The following is a 26,276-nucleotide window of genomic DNA, read 5'->3' as shown; positions in this document are numbered from 1 at the left end:
ACAATTTAATTCCAGAACGGCCACATAGTGTCGCCCATGTGGTGATCTGGTTGGAGTCAAGTGAGTAATCATGTTGGTACATATGTGTAAATGTTTTAACTAATGCGCATGTAAACATCAAGCCAACAAAGCCATTTGCTAGTTAGCTATTGCAAAAACAATAGAGATCTGTGTGTAAACTTTGGCATAAAAATGTGCAATTGAAATTTAGAGCAGTGTGTTATCATCAAATTTTGCATGAAAATTAGCAAAGCAATTACAGAAATGTTGGAGCTGTTGAGAGTGGCATATGGTGTGGATGCTCTGAAAAAGTCAAGTGTCTTTGAGTAGCATAAGAGACTCGAAGGTGGGCAAAGAAGATGTCAACGATGGCCCCAGAAGTAAGCAGCCAAAAACAAAAATGACGGATGCAAATGTGAACAGAGTGCGAGATTTGGTATGGTCTGACAGACAATTAAGTGTGCAATTAATGGCTGATGAATTGCAAATGAATCGAGAAACAGTCAGGGCAACTGGGTATGTGAAAGATTTCTGCAACGTTTGTGCCTAGGATCGTGAAAGACAAACAGAAGCAGTGGCAGGTTCAAGTTGTGATTGATCTTTCTGTAAATAAGCACGTTTCCAAGAGTAATTATGGGTGACAAAACCTGGTGCTTCCAGAATGATCCCAAAACAAAATGCCAGAGCATGCAGTGGAAAACCCCGAATTTGCCACATCTGAAAAATGCACACATCACGTTCACAGTTCAAGACCATGCTGGTGTGTTTCTTTGAATCACAAGGAGATAGTCCACTATGAATTCATTGAACAGAGACAAACGATCAACCAACAATGCAATTTAGAGGTGCCGAAAGATTACAAGATGCTGTTCAGAGAAAAAGACCTGAATTGTGGCCTGACAAGTGGATCATCCATCATGACAGTGCGGCAAGCCATAGTGCACTCATCGTGAGAGAGTTTCTGGGCAAAAAATTGAATACTGAATTAGGTCATACTGCTTATTCACCCAACTTAACTCCCTGTGATTTCTGGCTGTTTCCAAAATTGAAGACTCCGCTAAAAAGGACAAAGATTTTCTAACATTGCTGATATCTAGCATAATGTGATAAAAGGAACTCAAGAGTATTCTGGAAAAAGAGTTCCAGCCTTTCCAAAAAATGGGAACACCACCTATACCAGTGTATAAATGCACAAGGGGGACTACTTCAAAGGCGACAGTAGCCACGAATGTATAGTTCTGAACATAGGTTTTTTACAGGTACATTCTGGGAATTAAATTGTCACACCTCATACTACTCTCTGCTGTCTGTTTGTCAGCCTCCCTATCCCAATTCATGCAACCAGCTTCATATCCATTCCCATTTGCTAAAACTTCTGTAATAGTTTTCCATGTGCTACTCTGTCAAATGCTTTTGCAAAGTCCAGCAGTATCATGGTGTAGTCATTCCCTTTATCCAGTTTCGCTGTCACTTTATTACAAAATGTGAATAAATTACTAAGGTAGGACCTACCTTTTACAAAGCTATATTGCCCACTATAGGGTATCATATTCCTTTCCACTCAACTGCTGGATTTTACCTTTAACCAACTTTTCCGATACTTTAACCACCACTTCAGAGATACTAATTGGTCCATAATTTGTTATTTCTGTTTTGGAGCCCCTTTATGTAATGAAACTATCTCGCCCTCTTTCCACCCCCTTGGAACCTTGTGAGAGCTGTAAATTAGAATTTCATCAGAGGCACTGCCAATTCTCTTACACATTCATGTAGCACAAGAGCTAACATGCCAAACAGTCCCACTGCTGTATTTATATTGATATTTTTCAATATGCTGAATACTTCCTGTTCATCTATCTCAATTCTGACATCATGCTCTGTCACATCGGCAGCTGCAACTTATCTCCAACTGGATAATACACATTCGCAAGGTGATCACTCAGAAACTCAACTATTTCCTAAAAAATCAGTGAGCTCAATAAAGGTCAAAACCAGTCTGGGTAATGACCTTTCCCATAATGCACAGCATTATACATAGCCGTGCTTTGCATTATGGGATACTAAGGCAAGTGATGTGAAGTCATTAGCTTCTATATACGAGTTGCTCCAGTCCTGAAAACAGTTCAGGTGCAAACTTTGTTCGATTATACTTGGATAAAAGGATTAAACCAAGTATATAATTTCTTGATATCTTTAATTTATAGTATAACCAAGTGGAAAAAATTCCAACAACAAGAGCTGAATACCGTTAAGATACTATAAGAAAACAGTTTCATAAAATATAAAATTTATTAAATGATGTATAAATGCATTGCTTGTTTCGCTTAGAATACTTCAAATGGCAAGAAATTGTTAGGCAACAAGAAAAAAGCAGAAAAGGCATTATAATAAAATAATACGATGACAACACATAAATGTTAAAGAAGAAATGAAGAGTGAAAACCTAGCAAAAATAATGTTCCCATTTCAATGCAAAATTATTGCTAGCAAACATCTTGAAAAACCAAAGTGAAGTGCAGTCTTCTGGCCATGATAATTAATTGATTACATGTCTACAGCACATATAAAGCTTAAAATAAATGTCATTTCTATTTTTGCTATAGTAGAGATAAATCATTAGATAAATCATAAATCACAATACATATACCATATACGTCAGCATACAGGATGACCGCCGTATAAGATGAGGCCTTTTTAGGTTTTAAGCATATGTCGGTTGTATAAGATGACCCCCCCCCTTCCCAATTTCTTCTTTCTTGTATTAATGCAATGTTAGATATTGTTGTTATATCCATTATTATTATATCTATGCATATCTGTTATTTTTTTGCATAGCACAGATTTAGTATTTATGTGAATTACTCTAATTAAAAGTGATTATTAATTTTGCATTATTTTTTAATTTTAGGATTATTAAAATTGTTATCATTTAAAATCATGGAACCAGCAACAAAACAAAGGAAGTATGAAGCTCGATTTAAAATAAGGGTAATTAAAATGGCAAATCAAACTAATAACTGTGCTGCTGCAAGAAAGTTTGGCATAACCGAGAAGATAGTAAGAGAATGGAGGAAGAAAGAAGATATTTTTAAAAAATTTCCAAAGAAAAAATGTGCAATGAGAATGGGGATCACGCAATGGCCGCAACTGAAAAATAACATTGCAGAATGGGTATTCGAACAAAGGCTTATCTTGAATGGTTATCTTGTCACAAGAAATATGATTACAGCATATGCACTAAAAGTCAAGATTGAATCCTGGTGAAAGTATACAATTTCAAGCTACTTCAGGATAGTGTAATCATTTTATGAACAAACAAAATCTGGTAATACGACAAAAAACAAAAATTGCTCCAAAACTACTAGAAGATCTTGACCACATACCTTACCAGTTTCCATAAATTTATTATTCAGTTGAGACAAGAACATAAATTGCTATTGTAAAATATTGGAAATATGGATGAAACTCCTATGAGCTTTGATATGATAAACAATAAAACAGTGGAGTCTGAAGGTAGTAAGAGTGTGCTAGTTTGAAGTACAGGTCATGAAAAAACAAGGTTTACGGTTGTGTTATCGTGTTTGGCTGATAGAATCAGGTTAAAATCGATCATCTTCAAATGTAAAACTAAACCTAAGATAAAATTTCCTTCAGGTGTTTTTGTACATTTTCACGAAAAAGAATGAATGGGCAAAAACAGTGAAATTATGGATAAATAATGTGTGGAACATGCGACCAGGTGGTATAATGAAGAAATGCAGTTTATTAGTATGGGATATGTTTTGTAGTCATTTAACCGAGAATACTAAAAGTCTTCTAGAAAAAAAATAACACAAAAATTGCTGTTATACCAGGTGGTTTAACTTCTATATTGCAACCACTAGACGTCTTCTTGAACAAACCATTTAAAGATCGCATGCGAGAAGAGTGGAATAATTGGATGTTGACTGGTGAAAAATCATTTACAAACAGTGGATCTATGTGTGCTGTATCACTTGATATGCTGTGCAATTTTGTGATCAAAGCATTGAATAAAGTAAAAGTAGAGACCGTAATAAAATCATTTAAAAAGTGTGGCATCTCTAATCTTATGGATGGTATGGAAGATGATCTGTTGTGGTACACTGATGACGATGAAAACGAAATCAATTAACCAGATTCAAACTGGGATCCATATGACGATCATTTAAACAATGAATCTGAAGAACTATTTTCAAATAGATGATGAAGAATATCAGTATGAAAATTTAGGTTAATCATTATTATTTGTTTTTTAAGATTTACATCTATTGTAATATTTTAAATAAATTTATGTAACAAAAAATTAATCTGATTTGTTTATAAACACTGCCTATTTTTATTTTCTTATATAACGATGTATTATAACTACCTAAATGTTCATCCCAAGAAATTAAGCTTTCCTTTTTATACTCACCGTATAAGATGACCCATGATTTTGTGGGGTTTTCTGTAGTATTTGAGAATTGTCTTATATGACGACATATACGGTATATATATATATATATATATATATATGTGTGTGTGTGTGTGTGTGTGTGTGTGTGTGTGTGTGTGTGTGTGTGTGTGTATCCTACTCAACAAAACTGTAAGAACAAAATGTTTTCATGAATATTTTATTTTTATCAGTGTCTCCAAAGAATATTGATATAATAGACATTTGGCATGCAAATTCTGAATATCCAATAGAAATTGCTCTACCACGCAATGAAACTTGACACAATAAAACTTGACCCCATCACTTCATTCCAGTTTTTTAGCTTGCTCAGTGGATTAACAGTACCGTCAGGATGTCATATCATCATCATTTAGATGATGACATGGAACATTGGTTTAATGAATCATGAAGTGTCATCTCAGCACTATGGATAGTTTCAGGAGACAGGAATCGTTACAAGCAGAGCTGCTCAAGGTCACCTGAGAGTTATGTCAAACAAAACAGACCGCTATCTGTTCTAACAGAAAGACAGAACCCTATGATGCCCTGAAGCCACGTGTCTTGTGAGTATGCTGTGGCCACAGGTGAAAACATTTCCAATCGAACTGCGTTAAGAAGGTTCAGTTTGAGTGGAATCGATGCAAGAAAACCAGTGGTTTATTATTATTGTTATTATTATGTAACACCTCGAGGGAGAGAACCTACTCTAGAATGCTCTGTTTCCACTACTCAATCCACCAACTACAACAAACCGCAACTACTATCATCATCTTCACCAATGCCATCTACTGCCCATCATCACCACTAGTATTTTCACAGACAATCACAAACATCTATGCCCATGATGGGATTCGAACCTGCAGCCTTTTGGCTGGAGAGCAGATATGCTGACCACTCGACCAACCAGGCTGGCATATTCTATTAAACACAAACATGGGGACAAAAAGTGTAAAAAAGGCACTAGAGACTTGGAGTCTTGGCAAAATGGGGTATAGTGCTGTTCTCTGAGTCTTGTTTTAGCCTACAAACAGATTCCAGTCTCTGGTTGATCCAGAGAGAATAAGGAATGTGGTATTATTCCTCCAACATCAGAGAAAGGGACACTTATGATGAGGTAGTGTTCTTGTGTAGAATGGAATAATGCTCAATGGCCACAACCATCTTTGTGTTTTGAATAGGAATACTGCAACTACACAGTGGTAATGAGAGCAGATCCTCGAACCTTATCAAGGATCTGCTCAATAGTTGGAAAAATAGACAATGCTCCTGATTTTCTTATGGATACCAATCCTAACATTGAATGCATCATTAAAGTTTGGCAAGCATTCCATGTTACAAAGATATGCAAGCAGTGAACATTAAGAAAAAAACCTGTGCACAACCTACATTGTTTAAATGCAATTTTTCCAAATAAAAAGTCATGTTTGGTTATTAGGATAGGATTTTTATCAACAATAAAAATCCTATTTTTTTGTTTTATTTTAATCCATTTTAATTTTTATGTGCACATTAATTAGTATTTCTTGTGAGCTTGCAGTAAACAAATGATGTAATTATTATTTTTTTGTCAACAATACTGTAATTGTCTTTCGGAACGCATTACACTATATTCTTATACATTATAATAATGTTTTAAAGAGTGCGATTTTGCATAGCAGAGAACTTTTTCAGCATTTATTAACCAACACTATACAAGGTATTACTGTATTTTCATATTCTATCAATCTATTAGATATTGTGGTATACTTATATTGTGATAGATTAAGTTAAAAATATATATATCCGTTTGCAATAAATGAAAATTTTAGGACACTGATTATGACGTCTTTTGATGGGAAATACAGAGAACTTCACTGCTTACAATGGTAATCTTAAAATGGCATGAGCATTTGCTACAGTGCACATCTATTGTATTAAATTAAAACCATTAACTGAAAACATAATATATATTTAAATCTCTATCCTAATAATTCTCCCTGAAAGAAATAAAATACTTCAGCAAAGGCAGAATTGAAATATATAGCTTCTTTGACTGGGGATACATGCCAATATCTATATTTTAATGCATCAAATTTCGCGGCAACACTAAACTCGTAAATTACAGAAAAAATAAAAGGAAATTCAGTCAATTCCAAGCGTGATGGAGCTAGTTCATATTACAACATTGAACAAAATTAAAGTCTAAATTCTGTACGCAGATTGAAGCAACACAATGCAAAAATTATCTGCACAAAAATATCCCATCTATTCTGTATGGTAATGACAGTAATGTTTTGACAGTAACATTACTGTCAAAGCATTTCGTATGTACCAGAGATTTTATCCCTGCAATTATAGTGGGTGCCAATTATAATGTAGTATGTTGTAGGAAGTTAGTAATGATGTAATTTTTTTCATGTCGTACTATCATATCCTGTACACCCCTTGAGGGTACATGGCAGGAATTTGATGATGATGATGTTGTAAAAGCTAGATGCAACTCAAACTAAACAAATTAAGTGTGTGGATTGATGGTTAAAATAAAGAAAGGTGACCATTCTAAAATGATGTATCAAATTCACCTACCGTACTAAATTTCATCAAACTCACATAGACAGTGGCAGTGTTATTATGCATGAACAAAATGATGCTGACAAACACATTATTAATTTGTACCCAAAACATTAATAGCACTTACCTAGTTTGGGATTTAAGAAGATAGTGGGACCAGCACTTGGTGAACTTAGGAATGACATTTTCGCACCTGTCTTCATAGCCAAGGGACCACAAATCTTCATAAGTTAAAGCACGCTTCCATCCTATTATGACTATGCTATTTAAAATAACAAAATAACAGTGACATCAGTTATAATTTAATTTCTACTTGAGATTTCACTACAAGTAAAAATTGAAATAAATGACTATTTATATTGTTTAACATGTCAGCTACCTAAAATAGAAGCAAATTTTAAAAAGTTAAGAATATATTAAAATTTTATATAGATTCATTCTTATTTTTGTATTTTTATAGAAGCAGAAGTCTTTCAAATCCAAAAGCTGCAACCAAACATGCAGTTTTATAATTAATAAGATAAATCATATAGTTGTGATACTCTCCCTTCCCCCAGTTTAGACAACAAAAAAGTGCATAGGGTTACATCTTCCATAATGATGGAAGATGTAACCCTATGCACTCTAGACCTACTGAAACTATTAATGCCACCAATTCATTCCCTTTATTCCTGATAACTGGCAAGTATATAGAGAAACATCAGTGCATTATCGGTATTCTTATACTTACTATTATTCACCCCAGAGTCCATTTGACAATGCAATATAACATACATTGTCCCATTTCCAAGTGACTATCCTCACACAAAAGAGACCATTTTTTAAATTAATCACTCATTTTGCATTCGACGAACTAAACTGTACATGTCCTGCTCATCACCCTCTGTGTTATACAGACTATAGCAACATCTCACTAAATATCCAGTTCATCTGCATCTCGCATCATACACTCTCACAAAATTATTTGTACCATTTTCTGCTAAATTATAAACCCCACAGAGAACAGTTTCATCATAAGTGACACGTCACCGATTCATTTCTCATCCTATTCTGATGAAATATGTTATACCCTTCTATTCCTATTAGGGCATCCTATTCTGTCAACCACATTTCAATGATTGTGACATTCTCTACACCTACTGAAACTATTAATGCCACCAATTCATTCCCTTTATTCCTGATAACTGGCAGGTGTATAGAGAAACATCAGTGCATTATCAGTATTCCTATACTTACTATTATTCACCCCAGAGTCCATTTGACAATGCAATATAACATACATTGTCTCATTTCCCAAGTGACTATCCTCACACAAAAGAGGCCATTTTTTAAATTAATTATAATCTTAAAATTTATAACTTAAAAGAACTAAAGGTCCTAAATAAGGCAATCCCCAGGGGCCAGATAACCATAAAGTTAATTTGAAGAAGTCAAGCTATATTTGGTCTCAGAATGACTGTCTCCCAGATATTTGGCAAATTAAAATGCAGCCATACCAAAAGTTAGCAGAGTGCTTCCCAACTAATGGAAGATTCTAAAAAGATTCTTTCAGATCTCTAATAATTTCTGTACAACACATTTGATTGTTTTCTTCCATTAATCCTGTGTGAAGGAATATACAGAGCATGGTTTGTCAGTCCTGACTTGCCATACTGACGATCTTGTATATAAGTTTTGTGATCTTCAAGGCAGATGCTAACATATCTGCTAATCTGTCAAAACTAGGCCAAGCTGCAAGCATAAGGACCTTTATACACTTCAGGATGTGTGAGAGGATGAAGCTGATCCTTAGGAGAATGGATTATAACAGCTAGATGAATGTGTAGTTTCAAAGGGGAAAGGAGAATAGAAAGCATCTTTTCAGATGTACACTAAATATATATAAGAAACAAGAATTTTGCTGTGATATGTATTGCTTTCAGGAAAGATAAAAGCATGCAGCATTTTGTTTGTTTTATGTTGGCTGTAACCGCCATTAAACAAACAAAAGTGTTTCTAAGGTACTTGAGTTCAATTTCAAGGGCTATATAGTTTGAACAAATATAAGTTTTGAGGATGACATACTGTGGGAATGTCACTTGTGTGTCTAGAAAGGTAGAGAGTGAAGTAGATTTTTGAATGCTGACTGCTTAAATATCCTAACAATGAATGTAATGTGACTTAGATTCATATAAGTCACATTAGATCAACATAGCACAGCTAGACATTTTGGTTTATCAGTGGCTATGTTGAGTGTACTTTTTTTTTATGTTGCTCCTACCCACGAAAGGTTATCTGTAAACCTATAGTATACTTCATACCGTGGATGGACTAAAGAGAACTCACTGCAATCCCATCTAATTTTATGTCTATTTTTAATTTCCACGAAAAATAAATGACAAACGTGAAGAATAATTCCAAAATGTCAGAGAGGAAATGTGGCTTAATAAAGTTAATGGTTTCTGTCAGAATTACATTAGTAAGCAATAAAATGTTTCAGGGTAAGTTTTTATTATTATTATTATTAAGATTGTAAAGGGAACACAATGTTTAATAAAGGAGGAAGAGTTGCTTGGGGGGGGGGGGACATACAGCTCCCACTCCCCAACAGCAAAACATATACTGGCCACAACTATATAAGAATGCGTGGTAATGAATTTATTATCGCAGCAACTTAAAGAAGATGCTGTCAATATCCTCGTCAAAGGTAATAATTTTGCCATCACTCTAAGACAAGTACCTGTTCTAGAAATCATGACCAGTGTCGAACATGTATGTATCTATGATTTATTGTTATTATTACTATTAACACCACACCTCCATGGAATATAAAGACTCATCACTGAAGGCAAACACTATTACACACAAGCCCATCAAACGATGCTTTAAACTCATTCAATGTATCTGCATTCATCACAATGTCAGGCAAAGCATTCCATTAACCAACCACTCTCCATGCAAAGAACCTATTCCTTATATCGCTGCTCTCACCCTCCTTATCCAATTTCAGGTATATCTCCTTGCTCTATCCCCCCCTTCTCCCATTCTGTGAAAAATTTCTTCCACATTAACCTGATAACAATCCTTTACAAACAGTTAAGATTGAGACAGTTAACTGTCTCAATCACATCCCCTCTCTTCCTCCTATTCGCAAAGTTTTTTGAATTGCATTCCCTCAATCTGTCCTCATATTCCACATAGAAAAGCCAGTTACGACCTTAATCAGTCTTCTTTAGATCCTTTCCAACATATCCTCATCACCATGAAAACTAGTAGACCAAATCTGTGCACTATAGACCTTATACAATGGAAACAGAACTTCTTTAATTCTACAAGTTAAGGTCCTCCATATCATTGCCATAATCTGATGTGATGTCTTCACAACTTGTACAATGTGACCTCTGAATGACCTTAATCCATCTTTTTTTTAGACCCTTTCTAACATATCCTCATCACCAATGAAATCCAATGGTTCAAATCTGTGCACCATATCAGAAAGAACTGATCAAGACCTTATACAATGGAACCAGAACCTCTTTAATTCTACATGTTAAGCTTCATATCATTGCCATAATCTGATGTGATGTCTTCACAACTTGTGCAGTGTGGCATCTCAATTTTAAATCCTTATCCACCACCACCACCACTCCAAGGTCTCTTATCTCCTCAACGTCTTCCAAAATTTCCCCACCAAGTGTATACAACAATCTATTCAAGTCTATAATAAATTTAGTTTAATCCTTTATCCAAGTATAAGCAAACTAAGTTTGCACCTGAAGTATCTTCAGGACTGAGGCAACTCATGGTAAAGGTGGACTAAGCTATCATCACTTGTCTTAGTATCTCCCATAATCCAAAGCATATCTCCTTGCAGACATGTATAATGCTATGCATTAAGGGAAGGGCCACTACCCAGACCGGTTTCAACCTTTATTGAGGTTTCGTCAGTGAGAAGCAAACTTTGTTTGCTTACACTTGGATAAAGGATTAAACTAAATTTATTATAGTCTAACCAAGTGGGAAAAAACTTCCAACATCTTTCTCTAAATCCAGAGTAATTTAATAATAAGGTGAGACATCTTTTGGTAACTCATATAGGTAAATATGACTTCTCCATTACTTCCACCTTAATATCAGTGGGAGCCAGAGGTGGCTCCCACTGACGAGACCTCAATAAAGGTCGAAACCAGTCTGGGTAGTGGCCCTTCCTTTAATGCATAGGATTATACATGTCTGCAAGGAGATGTGTGCTTTGCATTATGGGAGATACTAAGACAAGTGATGAGAGCTTAGTCCACCTTTACCATGAGTTGTGAGTTGTCTCAGTCCTGAAGATACTTCAGGTGCAAACTTTGTTTGCTTACACTTGGATAAAGGATTAAACTAAATTTATTATAGTCTAACCAAGTGGGGAAAAAACTTCCAACATCTATTCAAGCCTACCTGTAAGGTCACAACATCTGCTTGATTCCTCATCACACTCCCCAGTATTGCATCAACTGCAAACAGTTGTATATCAGCAGTTAAACCTATCCCACGATCATTAATATACAAATTAAATAATAGTAGTTCCAAAACTGACCCTTACAACACACCACTAGTGACTTTCCTCTTTCAAGAGGCCCCTATACACAAATTGCTGATATCTATCCAATAGCCATTCCCCTATCCAACTCACTAGTCTATCATCCAATCCCATCTGCTTCAGTTTATTGACCAACTTGTGTAGCATCTTTCAAAAGCCTTTGCAAAAATCAAAGTATGAGGGTTGTTTGAAAAGTTTGGTAAAAAAAAAATAAGTTAAACACATTTTTTTGGAAAAATCACCTTTATTTCTCAACATAGTCTCCATCGAAATCTACACATTTGGTTCAGCAAGTTTCCAATTTTTTCATCCCATCTAAATAGTAGGATCTGTCAAATTGTGCAAAATAGTCATTAACAGTCTTGATGAGATCCTCATTTGAAGAACATTTTTTCCCACCGAGCCAAATTTTTAAGTTTGGGAACAAGAAGAAGTCACACAGGGCTAAGTCCAAAGAATACGGAGAATATGAGCCTAAATTCGTGCAATTTTGCCATTGCAATGGCCAATATGTGCGATGGTGCATTGTCTTGATGAAAAAGCACTTTTTTGTGCACCAATCTTGGCCATTTTTTCTTCAGTTCTTCTTTTAAACAGTCCAACAATGATGCATAATAGACTCCTGTCTTACCCTTTTCCAAATAGTTTATCATGATAATTTCTTTGGAATCCCAAAAAACAGTGGCCATCACCTTCCCAGCTGACAAAACGGTCTTCACTTTTTTCAGTGCTCTTTCACTGGGCATTGTCCACTGTTTTGACTGCTTCTTGGAACTCAGATGAATAGTGGTGGATCCAAGTTAGTCGTCTACAGTCACGAATTGATGCAAAAAATCCTGCGAATTGGGATTAAACATCACCAAACACTGCGTTGAAATGTCTTTTCGCATGCGTTTTTAATTGACAGTCAACAATCGCAGCACCATCGTGCACAAAGCTTTTTCATGTGCAATTTTTCGTGCAGGATATTATACACCTGTTCAGTTGAGATGCCAACAATCTCAGCAATCTCATGCACTTTCACTTAGCAGTCTTCCATGTCGATACCACGGATTTTGTCAATCATTTCCTTCGTAGTAGCCTCAGTTCAGTGTCAGGAGCACACTTCACCTTCGATGGACTTAGGACCACCTTTAAACTTATTTATTCAAAAATAAATAGTCTTTAATGCTGGTGCAGAGTCCTCATGAACTGCATCTAACTCAGCTTTGATCTGCACAGAAATCCACTTCTTCAAATAAAAGTGTTTTATTACTGTATGAAACTTCTTTTTCTCCATTTTTAAGAAAAATGCGAACACGGTCATTTTAAATGTTTGCCAAATTAGAACTACACATCGCATGTGACTAAAATTTTGCCAGGGGTTATGAAAAAGATGATATGTGCCAACACTGGTATGAATGAACAAACTGTGTTGCCATCTATTGGAAATTTACCAAACTTTTCAAACAACCCACTGTATACATATCTACCTTATCCAATACATTAGTCACCAAGTTATAATACATAGCAAATTTGTAAAATGACCTCCCTTTAACAAACCCAAGCTGACAAAAATAAAGAATACCACTGTTATCTATAGTGCCAGTGCATAATCCAGGTCAATAGTGTCAAACTATAGACTAGTGTGTGTACTGTATCAAGTATAGTGGTGAAGGTGTTAGAGAGAGAGAGAGAAGCTGGTTAGAGGCATAATACAAATGTGGATTGATGAGAATGGAAGGCTTTTAAGAGAGAAGCAAGGGTTTGTTGTGTGGGGGGGGGGGAGGTCATGCTTTAATAATTTGGTTACATTTTATAATGGGGTGACTTTTTTTGGATGAGGAAGATGCTTATACAGTGATTTATTTAGATTTTGCTAAAGTATTTTATTGAGTACCACATGACAAACTACTGTTGAAAAGGGCAGGACAGGATTAGATAGTCATTTGGTAGCTTGGTTACAAGACTGATTAACTAATAGAAGACAGAGAGTAGTGTATAGAGGTGCAGTGTTCCAGAAAAGGAAGGTGATGAGTGGAGTGTCACAGTGTTCTGTTCTAGGACCACTGCTGTTTAACTTATATATCAATAATATAGTCCATGGCATGAAAGGAGATATTCAGTTGTTTGCTGATGATGCTAAATTAGGAAGAGTAATGTCCAGAAAATCTGATGTGTTGTTGTTAGAAGAGGATTTGAATAGGTTGGTGGTTTGGGCTGAAGAATGGACATGTCATTTCAATGTTGCTAACTGTAAAGTTATACACTTTGGCAAAGAGAAGATGGAATGAGGTTTACCACATAGGAGCAACTTTGCTTCAGGTGGGGGAAGCACGGGATCTGGGCATCTTGGTAGATAGGGAACTGAAGTTCAGGAGACATATCATGAAAGTTATAAGGGTTACCCAAAAATGCGCTGCTATAATGTGAAAAACACTGACATGTAAGGATGAGGAACTGATAGTTCCATTCTATAAGGTGTTAATTAGGCCTCATTTGGATTTCTGTGCACAGATCTTGTCACCTGGCTATATCAGTGATAGGGAAACATTGGAGAGAGGGCAGAAGTGACTAACTAAGACTGTCTCATTGCACTAAAGTTTTTTTTTTTTTTTTTTTTTTAATTTCATGGTATTATTACATCAGATCATAGAGGTCAAATTCATGTATTTTATAAAGTACCTTTTTCTGGGTTGTTATAAAGTTCACATTTAGAAATATTCATACAAATTAGTAAATGAAGTTGTAATGTTTCTTCGATATTACAGATTTTGCAGATGGGGAAAGACTTATGCCATTGCTAAACTTGATTGGTCTTGTGTGGCCAGTCTTGAGGTGAGAGATGGTGATGGCACAGCAATTAAACTTGGAGTTGGTAGTAGCTCCTGGTTTTTCTACTGAATACCAGTGGTGAGTCATATCCTGGAAAATCATTTAAGTTTTTTTTTTTGTTTTTTTTGAGTAGTTTTAAAAAGATCAAAATCTGTGGTATTGCTTGATGTTGTAGCCATTTTTGCTACTTCATCTGCAGTTTCATTTCCCTTTAATCCCACATGGGATGGAATCCACTGAAAAATTTTTTCGGAATCCTGATGTAGTTTGTTTATGTTTTTTGATATGTCTCTAAGTATTTTTTGGTGGCTAGTGTAGCGGGTCTTAATAGCTTGAAAGACTGCTAAGGAATCTGTGAAAAATTCCTTTGGGTTTTGTTTATCCAAATGCTGCAGTAATGTGTTAATGGCTATAATTCTGCATAGTATGAGCTGCATCCTATACTGCTGGTTGTTTTTAGTTCTATATTTTGACTCTAAAATATTGAGTATGATGACAGACTGAGGGAATGTGGTCTTCAGAGCTTGGCAGATAGGAGGAGGAGAGAGTGATGTGATTGAGACATATAAGCTAGTCAGAGGAGCCTAACAAATAGGCTCCTCTGAAATAATTTCCCTGATCATGGTGTGCCATCACCATGAATAGGGGAATTTTGCATAAGATAACAGGTGATGTAAGAACTAGAGGTCATCCCTGTAGGCTGTACAAGGGTAGTGTGAGTAAAGAGGTGAAAAAGAGATTTTTTTTTTTTTTTTGGAGGGTGGTGAATGAGTGGAATGCATTGCTGTAATGGGCAGTGAGTCTTACAACATTGAACGTGTTCAAAGCAAGGCATAATAAGTATGTGATTTGTGAGTATTCAACCTCCCTGGAATTAGTCCTTAAATTCCATGGATGCCTGGAAGTAATACTAATATTAAAAACATATTCAACTCCCCTTGGCCCACCCTGGGGACAAATGGGAGTTGAAGAAACCTTGCTCACCTAAGATTTCTACCTGGTTTATGAAAATAACAGTAGGCCTGTGCATTCTGATCATTTGTTTGCCACTTTGCCAAGTGAAGGCTTGATACAGTACTTTCCTCTGGTTATGCTGGGGTGAAGTTCAGGTTAGTGATCAGACAGAATGTAGAGATTTATAAGGGATCAAGTTTTGGAGCTACTCACGAGTTTTTAGAAGTTGGCAATTTGAACAAATTGAATTGCCTCGTCTCTGAAGAGAACCAATATCAAAAGATATGAATGCTTGGGCAGCACTCATGTCTTTTGAGTAGTGCAAATTAAGACAACTTCGACGCCAAGGATTATTTTCATAAGCTCTCTGGTCAAAATTTCAAACCTTCTGAAGTTTTTACATACATTTAGTTTTGAAATAAAGTTGGATCTTTAATATCCATTATTTCTATATAAGAGCTGATCCTGTCAAAGGCCTCACAAGTAACCAAACATGTTGGAAGAAACAAGTACTGAGGGTATACACATAAAATAATGATGATAAACAAAAGACATCAGGTAGCATCAAGAGAATAAATATATGAGTACTATGCAGGATGTTTGCCATGTCTCCTGTTAAATTTTATTGCAACCTTTGCAACAGCTTCGTGATCTGGCCATGAGAATTATTTTTATTATTTCTTTTGTAGACAAAGACATTTATAAGGGTATTATTACTATTATTACTATTATTACGGGCAACTCCAGGGAGTCATTAGACTCATCGAGGGAGGCCCCAAATCATATTCATCACAACTATTTGACATTCATACAGTATCTATCATACCTCGCCTTAAACTCATTCACTGTCACAGCATCCACCACAGACTCAGGGAGCGCATTCCACTCATTCACTACTCTAAAAGTAAAGAACCCAGCTCTAACACCTTTACTAACCACACTTTTGCCCAGTTTCCATGGATGTCCCCTAGTCCTCACACAACCAGCCCTGTTCTCAAAAATATCTTCTGAATTAATTTTATAGAAACCCTTCAGTAATTTGAATGTCTCAATCATATCTCCCCTCCTCCGCCTATCAACCAATTTTTGCAACCCACAAATCCTCAACCTGTTCTCATACGGTTTATTCCACAGACCTGCTATCATCTTGGTCACTCGCCTCTGGATCCTCTCCACCTCCTCCCCATCAAGAAGAAACCTAGGTGACCAAATCTGAGCACAGTAGTCTAGATGGGGTCTTATCAAGGCTCAATAGAGAGGAACAATAACCTGCTTGTCTCTGCTTGTCAACGTATTCTTCAGCAACCAAGTGATTTGATGAGCTGTTTTGGTCACTTTTGCAATTTTTAAGGGTATCTTAAAAAAAAAAAATTATTCCTATGTATGGAGACTTTTGAATTACCTTGTAAATCTGGACCACCATTATAACAAATTTACTCATTATATAAACTATCAAAAATTTCTAAAGGAAATTCACTAAAACAATCCACTACAACAAGCTATATTTGTGTGTTTGCTATGAGTTTCCTGGTCAGAACTAACTTATTTTTTTAAATATTAATGCTGCCCACAAGGAAATGCAAAAAACTTATAGTGCATCAGTGTCAAGTGTGAGCAAGCAGTTAAGAAGAAAGCAGAAGTCTGCTGATCTGCTGTATGTAGATCCAAAAACAGTTCAGATGTAGGAATTAAAATAAAATAATATGATAAAAAAATAAAAAAAAAAAGACAGAATCTTCAAATCTTTATCTTCTAATCCTTCCCTTCGGATATGTAATGGAATGTGATTCCCCTCTACAAGGCTAAGCATGAGAACATTTAATACATACATTCCTATACTCCACCGATTACTACTTAATCATCATTTATTAGGCCATCCTGTTTACAAAATAGGCTTCCTCTAGAAGCTTCTACGATTTAACCAACATACATTCCCTTTGGAGAATACGAAGTTAATTATACTTGGCAAGAAATTATATTCTCGCTTAATCCTTTATCCAAGTAAAAGCAAACAAAGTTTGCACATGAAGTATATTCAGGACAAAAGCTACTTGTATGTCGAGGATGTTAACTTCTCATCGATTATCTTAGTTTACTATAATGTAAAGCACATTTCCTCTTTGGACACGTATACTGCTATTCATTATGGGAAGGGTCACTACCTAGACTGGTTTTTGACTTTTATTGAGGCCTCATCAATTGGAGCCAGACCCAGATCGTTACCATGGTCATATATTTTCCAAATACAAGTAGTAAAAAAAAGTATCACCTTATTATTAAAATACTCTGAATCAGCGAAAATTGCAGAAAAGTAAATTATACATGAATGACAATAAATTATATTCTTGTTTAATCCTTTATCCAAGTACAAGCAAAAAAACTGATGAGACCTCAATAAAGGTCAAGCCCAGTATGGGCAGTAACCCTTCCCATAATATATAGGTTTGCTTGCAAACTATATTTATAAACTTCCTGTATAATTGACAAGAGTTTCCTGTCGATTATATAGGAAGGCCTCATTTTACAAACGGGTTAAGTTTTCAGCCCACTACTCATAAAGTGAATCATTCATATCAATACACTAAAGTAAAATTATAATGTATTTAAAAGACACTGATTCCTCTAGTACCAAAATTGACCTCTACAATTTAATAATTTATTTTATTATTATTATTATTACTATTATTATGTGATACCTCCAGGGAGTCCAAAGACTCATCGAGGGAGAGTGTGCCAACAGCATCGAACGATTGATCCCCCTTCCAACTACTAGCCGCGCTCCAACTTACTTAACTTTTTGCGTGAGCCATTAGTAGCAGAGGCTCTACCAATCGACCAACATTTTGATTTTTATAAAGAATTATGGTTATTTTATAATTATTTTATATAATGTTTATAAATAACGCAAGATAATAAGTTATAAATTAAAGTAAAAAATCTGTATAGTGGCATAATGGAGAAGTCTTAATGAGATTGGCCTAGTTGAGGATCATCTGAATCAACAGAATCCTAGTCCTTCGTTAAGAGCCACAACAAGAATATCTGTTGGGTCCTTTTCCTCCTCTACTCCAAAATGTTATAATATGGTTTCTAAGCATCTGTTACAGCTCTTTGGATGGAAGAGCTGCAAGGATCATCACCACAAAGAGATTCAGTTATTATTATTATTGTTGAAACTGTAGAAGGCATAAATGCTTTACATACATCAAAATGATATTCACCTGATTCAATGCATCAAATCACTTCCATTTTTGTCTCAATGGTAAGCGATTTTCTGTATTTTTTTTAGCTGAAGAAGATGTCCAATTGGCTCTACATTTAGATTACATTTTTAATTTATTGTTTAAATACTAATTTCAGTAAAATTTTCACTTTTTTTTTTTATCAGTCCTTAAAAATGTTTATGGTGGACCAAAATATATGCTGTTTTGTAATCTTTATCTGCAATGATATAGATATTAGGTTTTATTTATTTTAGGTTTTTAAATTTAATTTTATAACACATATTTAAAAAAAAAAGGGGGGGGGAGAAAGAATTAAATACAGAAAATAAATACAAATGCTTGAATGAGTACATATAATATTAGTATTTATATTCACAGAATTCTAACTTACCGGTTAAACCACCAAAACAGAAGTTTAGATAAAAATGATGAACTATATTCAGGACTTTCTTTCTGAAAGAGGTATTGAATATCCAATTAACTATATTTTAACTCTAAAATTTTTTTCTTCTATTCTCATATTTTTGTTTACATTTTTTAAATGTTATAAAATACACTAACTGTTTTCAAAAAGTCATTAAAGTAAAACAATATCCATCCACCTATCAATAGACTTTTCAGTTTTAGGTTCAATGTTAGTTCTTCCTTTAATCTTAATCACTTTCTACCTTTGATCATAATCATGATAATCGTTAGTTTCTGGCTTAAAGAAAAACTAAATAAATTAAAATGTTAACAGTGTATATATATATATATATACTGATTTTTGCATAATCACTTTTCATTTATTTCGCTTTGAAAATAAATCATCCTTATTCATAATTTAAACAAGAATCCACCTTCGAAACATCCAAACACTGATTTCTCCTTACGTTTTATAATTTGTAAGCTTGAATTAGTCAAAAATGATCTGTCAAAAAATAACAAAAAAAAAAAAATGCTTATTGGATTTATCAAAAAAAATTAAAATTAGATCTGCACATTAGCACAATTTTGTGTTAATGTGCAAAATTACACTGAGTCTTTGGGAAATCATACTATCACTTTTGCTACTCAGTGATAATAATTACTATGTCCTTTCATATTCTCAATCTTCACTCCATCTATGGCTTTTATCTCAGACTTCTCACTTAACATAATGCTGTCAAGCTGACTTATTCTTTGCAAATCACAGCTCTCAAGTATAATACAGTATACAATTACTTAAATATAAATAAATATTAATTATAAAATCTAAAATTAATGTGTAACATATGCTAATATACACTATACATGCAGGGCTTAGAAAATTTTGTACTAGTTCACCAGGCAGGCAAATATCCCACTAGTCAGGTGTCAGCCTTGGTTGAGCACCACAGTATTGTTACATCCTGAATGAAGAACTTTTAAAAGGAAATAATTCATTCAGGATTTAATGAGTCAGAAAAATCAGCTGAGAGAAAAAACTTGTACTCGAGCAGAAGAAATAAAGTACTAACTGTAAATAGAAATAGAATTACCTCCTTTTAGTATAATTGTAATATCATGTAAAGAATTTTGTGTATAAATTATGTGAATGCATCATGTATACAATTAATGGGTAAATTAGATGTAAACAATAGTCCAAAGGTCACGGGCGGGCCTGAGGCATTGGTAATCTTGGAAAGCGACGCACATTTGTTTCCTGGAAGACGCTGCTAGAGATTATTATTATTATTTTGGGCAACTCCAAGGAGTCGACAGACTCATCAAGGGAGGCCTAACATCATGTCAAGAACAACTATTCGACATTCACATAGTATCTATCATACCTCGCCTTGAACTCGTTCACGGTCATAGCACCCACAACAGACTCTGGCAGCTTATTCCACTCATTCACCACTCTCCAAGTAAAAAAATCTAGCTCTAACATCCCTGCTAACCATATTCTTTCCCAGCTTCCATGTATGGCCATGCTAGTCCTCTCACCACCAGTCCTATTCTCAAAAATATCTTCTGGATTAATCTTATAGAAACCCTTCAGTAATTTGAATGTCTCAATCATATCACCCCTTTTCCGCCTATCAACCAATTTTTGCAACCCACAAATCTTCAACCTGTTCTCGTAAGGTTCATTCCACAGACCTGCTATCATCTTGGTCACTCGTTTCTGGACCCTGGTGCCCATATCTGGGTACAGTAGTCTAGATGGGGGGGGGGGGGTCTTATCAAGGCTCGATATAGAGGAACAATAACTTGTTTGTGTCTGCTTGTTAAAGTATATTTCAGCAACCAAGTGATTTGATGAGCTGATTTAGCCACTTTTGCAACGTGCTCCCTAAACTTCAACTCCCTATCCACCAACACTCCCAAATCCCTGGCCTCATCAATCTCCTGAAGTACGGTTCCACCAATGTGATATACTGCTGCTAATCTTTTCACTCCAAAATACACAACCTTACACTTTGCCACATTAAATTGACATCAATTTTCCCTAGCCCAGTACTCCAAACTATCCAAATCATCCTGCAAAATTTTGACATCCTGTGCACTCACAATTGCTCTACCCAACTTTGCATCATCAACAAACAAGTGAATACTTCCTCTCGGATCCTTTCCTATATCATTAATGAACAAATTGAAAAGTAGTGGTCCAAGAACAGAACCCTGCGGCACACCACTAGTCACAAGCCATCTTTTGGACTCCACTCCTGAATAAACCACTCTCTGGTATCTCTCAATCAACCACCCTCCTATCCATCTCACCAACCCTAAATCCATCCCCATCTGCTGCAGTTTACTGATTAGAGTTCCATGTGGTATCCTGTCAAAGGCCTCGGCAAGGTCCAGTAGAATCACTGTAAGCCCATTACTCTTATCCAGTTCAGCCATCACTGTGTTATAAAATGTGAGCAAGTTACTGAGGCATGATCTACCCTTCACAAAACCATGTTGTCCCCCATACAGTATCCCATTTTTATCTATCTAATCCTGTATTCTTCTCTTGACTAATTTCTCCAAGACTTTCACAATGATTCCTGATATGCTAATCGGTCAGTAATTTACAACAGCAGTCTTGGAACTTCCTTTACGCAGTGGAACTATTTTCCCCTCTTTCCACCCCCTCGGGACTAACCCAGACCCGAGACTCAAATTAAACAAAATGGTCAAGGGTACTGACAAGTACTCTTGACCATTTTGTATCCATTGAGATCTTTATAATAAAATTTGTTTAATCCTTTATCCAAGTGTGAGCAAACAAAGTTTGCACCTGAAAGTATCTTCAGGACTGGGGTAAGGCAGTGCAACACCAGGGCAACTCATTGCAAAGGTAGAGCAAGCTACCAACACTCCTATCTCAGTATCTCTCATAATGCAAAACACATCTCCTTGCGGATATGTCTAATGTTATGCATTAAGGATAGGGCCACTACCCAGACTAGTTTCGACCTTTATTGAGGGCTCTTCAGTGGGAGCCAGGCCCAAGTGGAGATACCAGGCAGAATCATTAGCAGGTCATCTCCACCTATAGGAGTTGCCAAATGGTGTGCCACCCTTTTTTAATAAATTACTCTGGATTTAGAGAAAGTTGTTGAAAGTTTATTTTTCACTTTGGTTAGAGTATAATAAAATTAGTTTAATCCTTTATCCAAGTGTGAGCAAACAGTTTGCACCCAAAGTTTGGCGCAAACTTTGTTTGCTCACACTTGGATAAAGGATTAAACTAATTTTATTATACTCTAACCAAGTGAAAAATAAACTTTCAACATTTCAACGCGAGATCTTGTCAAGGGTACTTGTCAGTACCCTTGACAAGATCTCGCGATGTGCCGAAATCCCCGTAGACAAAGAAAGTAACAGGCGGGAAAAGATCACAGAAAGTAAGACGGCGCTATCGCAGCTAGTAACAGGGTGCTAAAAAAGGGGGGAAGTGAAGGGAAAATAAAAAGGGTTTGCACCCCTTTCTCAAGGTTTTATTCGCCTATTTTGCTGGATAATGATTCGACTTCTCCCAAGGACCGGAAGTTCCTGATGGTGTTTCTTGGCGATGGTACAATATCGGACAGTGCCCCTTTCCCTTCGATGTCTGAATTTCTGTCGGTACTAGAGCGTGAGATGTCAGCATATGCTGTCTTCGCTCCGCTGAAAGTTCTGACAGAATAATATCACGGACGTATCCTATGAACCGGCAGTAGAAATGAGGATGGCTCGAAACAGTTCCAGAATAGACGTGGGAACAACGCCAGGTGCAAAGCATAGTTTAATCTGATGATCATAGTGACCCACCACGTGGACGCAGGCTTATGGAAGTATCGAGAGGTAATTCAAACAAAGAAAGACAGTTCAAACGGACTTGAGGATCCTGCCCCAAGAAATGGTAAAGTACAAATTTTGTTGTATAATTACCCAGTCAGTAAAAGGGAAAGATCATTGTAGTGTAATAATCGAGTATGGACAGTATTTAAGAACTTTAAGAGATTATTTAGCAATGGCTAATGTCCATAAGACAAATTGACTAGAATGATTATAGATGATTGTGACTAGTTTAATGTGCAAGACTAACATAGTAGGTAGAATATTGATTAGAAGTGTATAATGTATATATTATGTGTGTTTAATCTCTAACTTAAAAGAAGGATTTATTGTTCATGCATTAGAGTATTAATCAGTTTGATACAGTTTGATTTAGCATGTTATTGAACTAATTGAAAGTGAGATTGGTCTAAGTGTATATGTCTTTAGATTCCAATAAATATGTTTTTTTCTTCTATACCTGAGTTATGCCTGTGATATGAATTCAAAACTACCACTCATTAATCTGAACCATAGTGGGGAGAATTGAAAGAAAGGTATAACATAATAAAGATTTATTGTTATATAGACCATATATTTATAACGTATTTAAGCTCTTACAAATTGCCTATCGGTTTCACTAGTAACTGACTAGCTTTCTCAAGGCTTGCATAGTACAAAAAAGGTAAATGCAAAAAAGGTTTAAAAATACAAAGAACCGTTAGTACCTGTTAGGTAGCTAGGGTGACACGTTCGCGTGACATAACTACTCAGCATCATGAACAAGCGTTACATGCAAACGCATAATATGATTATTTGCGTACTGTAGCTCTGTTGAACTGAGGGAGTTAATTAGATTTTTCCAGGTATCGTTCAAGGGGCCATACTGAACGATACCTGGAAAAATCTAATCTAATCAGAACTCCCTGGTGGACACAGGAAGTTAAGGAGGAGGTGAAGGAAAAGAAGAAAGCATATCAAAAGTTCCTATCAAATAAGTCAGCTTGTGCTCTTAGAGAATATAGGGACAAATGCAAGAATACTAAACACTGTGTAAAATTAGCTAAACAAAAGTTATGGGAGGACTTTGGCAAGAATATAGAAAATAAATATCAAGAAGGTGGCAAAATATTCTGGAGGTTGTTGAAGAAGCTTAGGAATGGAGGAAAGAGTGCTGTAAAAAGAGTTCATCATCATCATCATCAAATTCCTGCCATGTACCCTCAAGAGGTGTACAGGATATGATTAGTACTACATGAAAAAAATTACATCATTATTAATTTCCTATCTACAATTTTCCTCCAAATCAGTCTGTTACTTGTCAAGACTCCAACATTATCAGATCTTATATTTCTATCCTCTAAGGCACTTTGTACCGTATCAATCCACCTATATCTTGGTCTTCCTCTGGGTCGTTTTGCTAATCTTTCCTCGCCCATTCTGTTTAAGTGGCCATACCACCTGAGATTAGCTCTGCTAACGCATTCCTGGATGTTGACAATGTCAAGTTCTTTCCTAATATCCTCGTTTTTAATATGATATTGCCATTGACATCTGTTCACGCCTATAATCTTTCTCAGGACTCTCATATCTGTGGTCTCTAGTCTTTGGTCAAGTGTTTTACTTCTGGCCCAGCTCTAAAATCCATAAGTTAAAACGGGTTTGAACACTGTCTTGTATACTGCTAATTTAGTGTTCCGACTAATTTCTCTCTTATTCCATATGAATTTATTCAATTGACTTCCCACCATACCAGCTTTGCTGATTCTGTTGTCGATTTCTATATTTAATTTACCATCTTCAGTAAAAATCGTGCTTAAATAGCTGAAATGTTTTACTTGTTGCACAGGTTCTCCATTCACAACGGAGTTAGAGATGATAAAGGTGACATGAAAACAGGAGAAAAAGATATCCTTGAAGTATGGAGTAATTACTTTGAAAAACTGCTAAATGAAACAAGCAGTGATGACAGCACAGTGGTAAAAAGCACTGACCAGGCATGCAGTCAGAAATACATATCCATACATGAAGTAGAAAAAGCCATCAAAGGCTTGAAATGTGGAAAGTCAGCAGGAGTAGATGATATTCGACCAGAAATGCTGAAGTATGGTGATATAAAAGTCTTACAGTGGCTGCACTGCATAGTTCAGAAAGCCTGGACAGAGGGACGAATTCCCAATGATTGGAGTAGAGCTCTCATAGTACCCATATATAAAAAGGGAAATAAAACTGAATGTGAGAATTACAAAGGTATTTCCCTACTGAGTGTTCCTGGCAAGATTTATGCAAGTATACTTGAGAAACGGTTGAGAAGAATTGTGGAAGAAAAGCTGGGTGAAGAACAAGCTGGATTCAGGCCAAATAGAGGCTGTCATGATCTGATCTTCACTTTGTGACAAATAGTCAAGAAAGCATCTGAATATAACAAAGATCTGTATTTAAGTTTTGTCGATTTGGAAAAGGCATATGACAAGGTGCCAAGAGAGAAGCTATTCAATACGCTGCAGTTATATGGTGTCAATGGGGCATTATATCAAGCAATACTTAGTCTTTATTTGAGTTGTAAGTCAGCAGTTAGAATTGAAGGAAGTACAGAAAGATGGTTTAATGTTAAATCTGGTGTGAGACAAGGATGTAAATTATCCCCTCTGTTATTCGTTATCTATATGGATCACATTATGAAGGAAAGTGGTATTAAACATGCTATCAAAATTGGATATGTTAATGTCAGCTCTTTGCTTTATGCGGATGATGTTATACTTCTAAATAAATCCGCTACAAGTCTACAAGATTCTCTGACTATATTGAATAGCTGTTGTAATAGATATGGTATGAAGGTCAGCAATAAAAAGACAAAGACAATGAAAATAAGCAGAATCATTGAAAATGTCAAAACTGTGTTGTGAATGGAGAACCTGTGGAACAAATAAAACATTTCAGCTACTTAGGCACGATTTTTAGTGAAGATGGTAAATTAAATATAGAAATAGACAACAGAATCAGCAAAGCTGGTATGGTGGGAAGTCAATTGAATAAATTCATATGGAATAAGAGAGAAATTAGTCGGAACACTAAATTAGCTGTATACAAGACAGTGTTCAAACCAGTTTTAACTTATGGATCTGAGAGCTGAGTCAGAAGTAAAACACTTGACTAAAGACTAGAGACTGCAGATATGAGAGTCCTGAGAAAGATTATAGGCGTGAACAGATGGCATCAATGGCAATATCATATTAAAAACGAGGATATTAGGAAAGAACTTGACATTGTCAGCACCCAGGAATGAGTTAGCAGAGCTAATCTCAGGTGGTATGGTCACTTAAATAGAATGGGAGAGAAAAGATTAGCAAAACAAGTGTTCTCTGCCAGGTTGGCAGGAAAACGACCCAGAGGAAGACCAAGATATAGCTGGATTGATACGGTACAAAGTGCCTTAGACGATAGAAATATAAGATCTAATAAT

General features: G+C 35.7%; 1 protein-coding gene across 1 annotated transcript in view; it reads right to left on the bottom strand.

Annotated features, from left to right (window-relative positions):
- The window catches only part of LOC150097870 (ATP-binding cassette sub-family C member 1-like), a 626,276-nt gene that overhangs the window by 494,159 nt on the left and 105,841 nt on the right, over positions 1-26,276 (bottom strand). The window contains exons 6-7 of the mRNA XM_090406616.1: positions 18,954-19,015; positions 7,134-7,268 (exon numbers count right to left, since the gene is read on the bottom strand). Of these exons, the coding sequence (XP_090262742.1) occupies positions 7,134-7,268; positions 18,954-19,015 (197 nt within the window). The remainder of the gene's footprint in view (positions 1-7,133; positions 7,269-18,953; positions 19,016-26,276) is intronic.

This window comes from Typopeltis vanoorti, chromosome 16 (assembly GCF_054136105.1).
Source record: "Typopeltis vanoorti isolate ZY-2024b chromosome 16, IOZ_Tvanoo_1.0, whole genome shotgun sequence".
NCBI classification, from domain to species: domain Eukaryota; kingdom Metazoa; phylum Arthropoda; class Arachnida; order Uropygi; family Thelyphonidae; genus Typopeltis; species Typopeltis vanoorti.
This window is presented reverse-complemented; position numbering and strand designations above follow the sequence as displayed.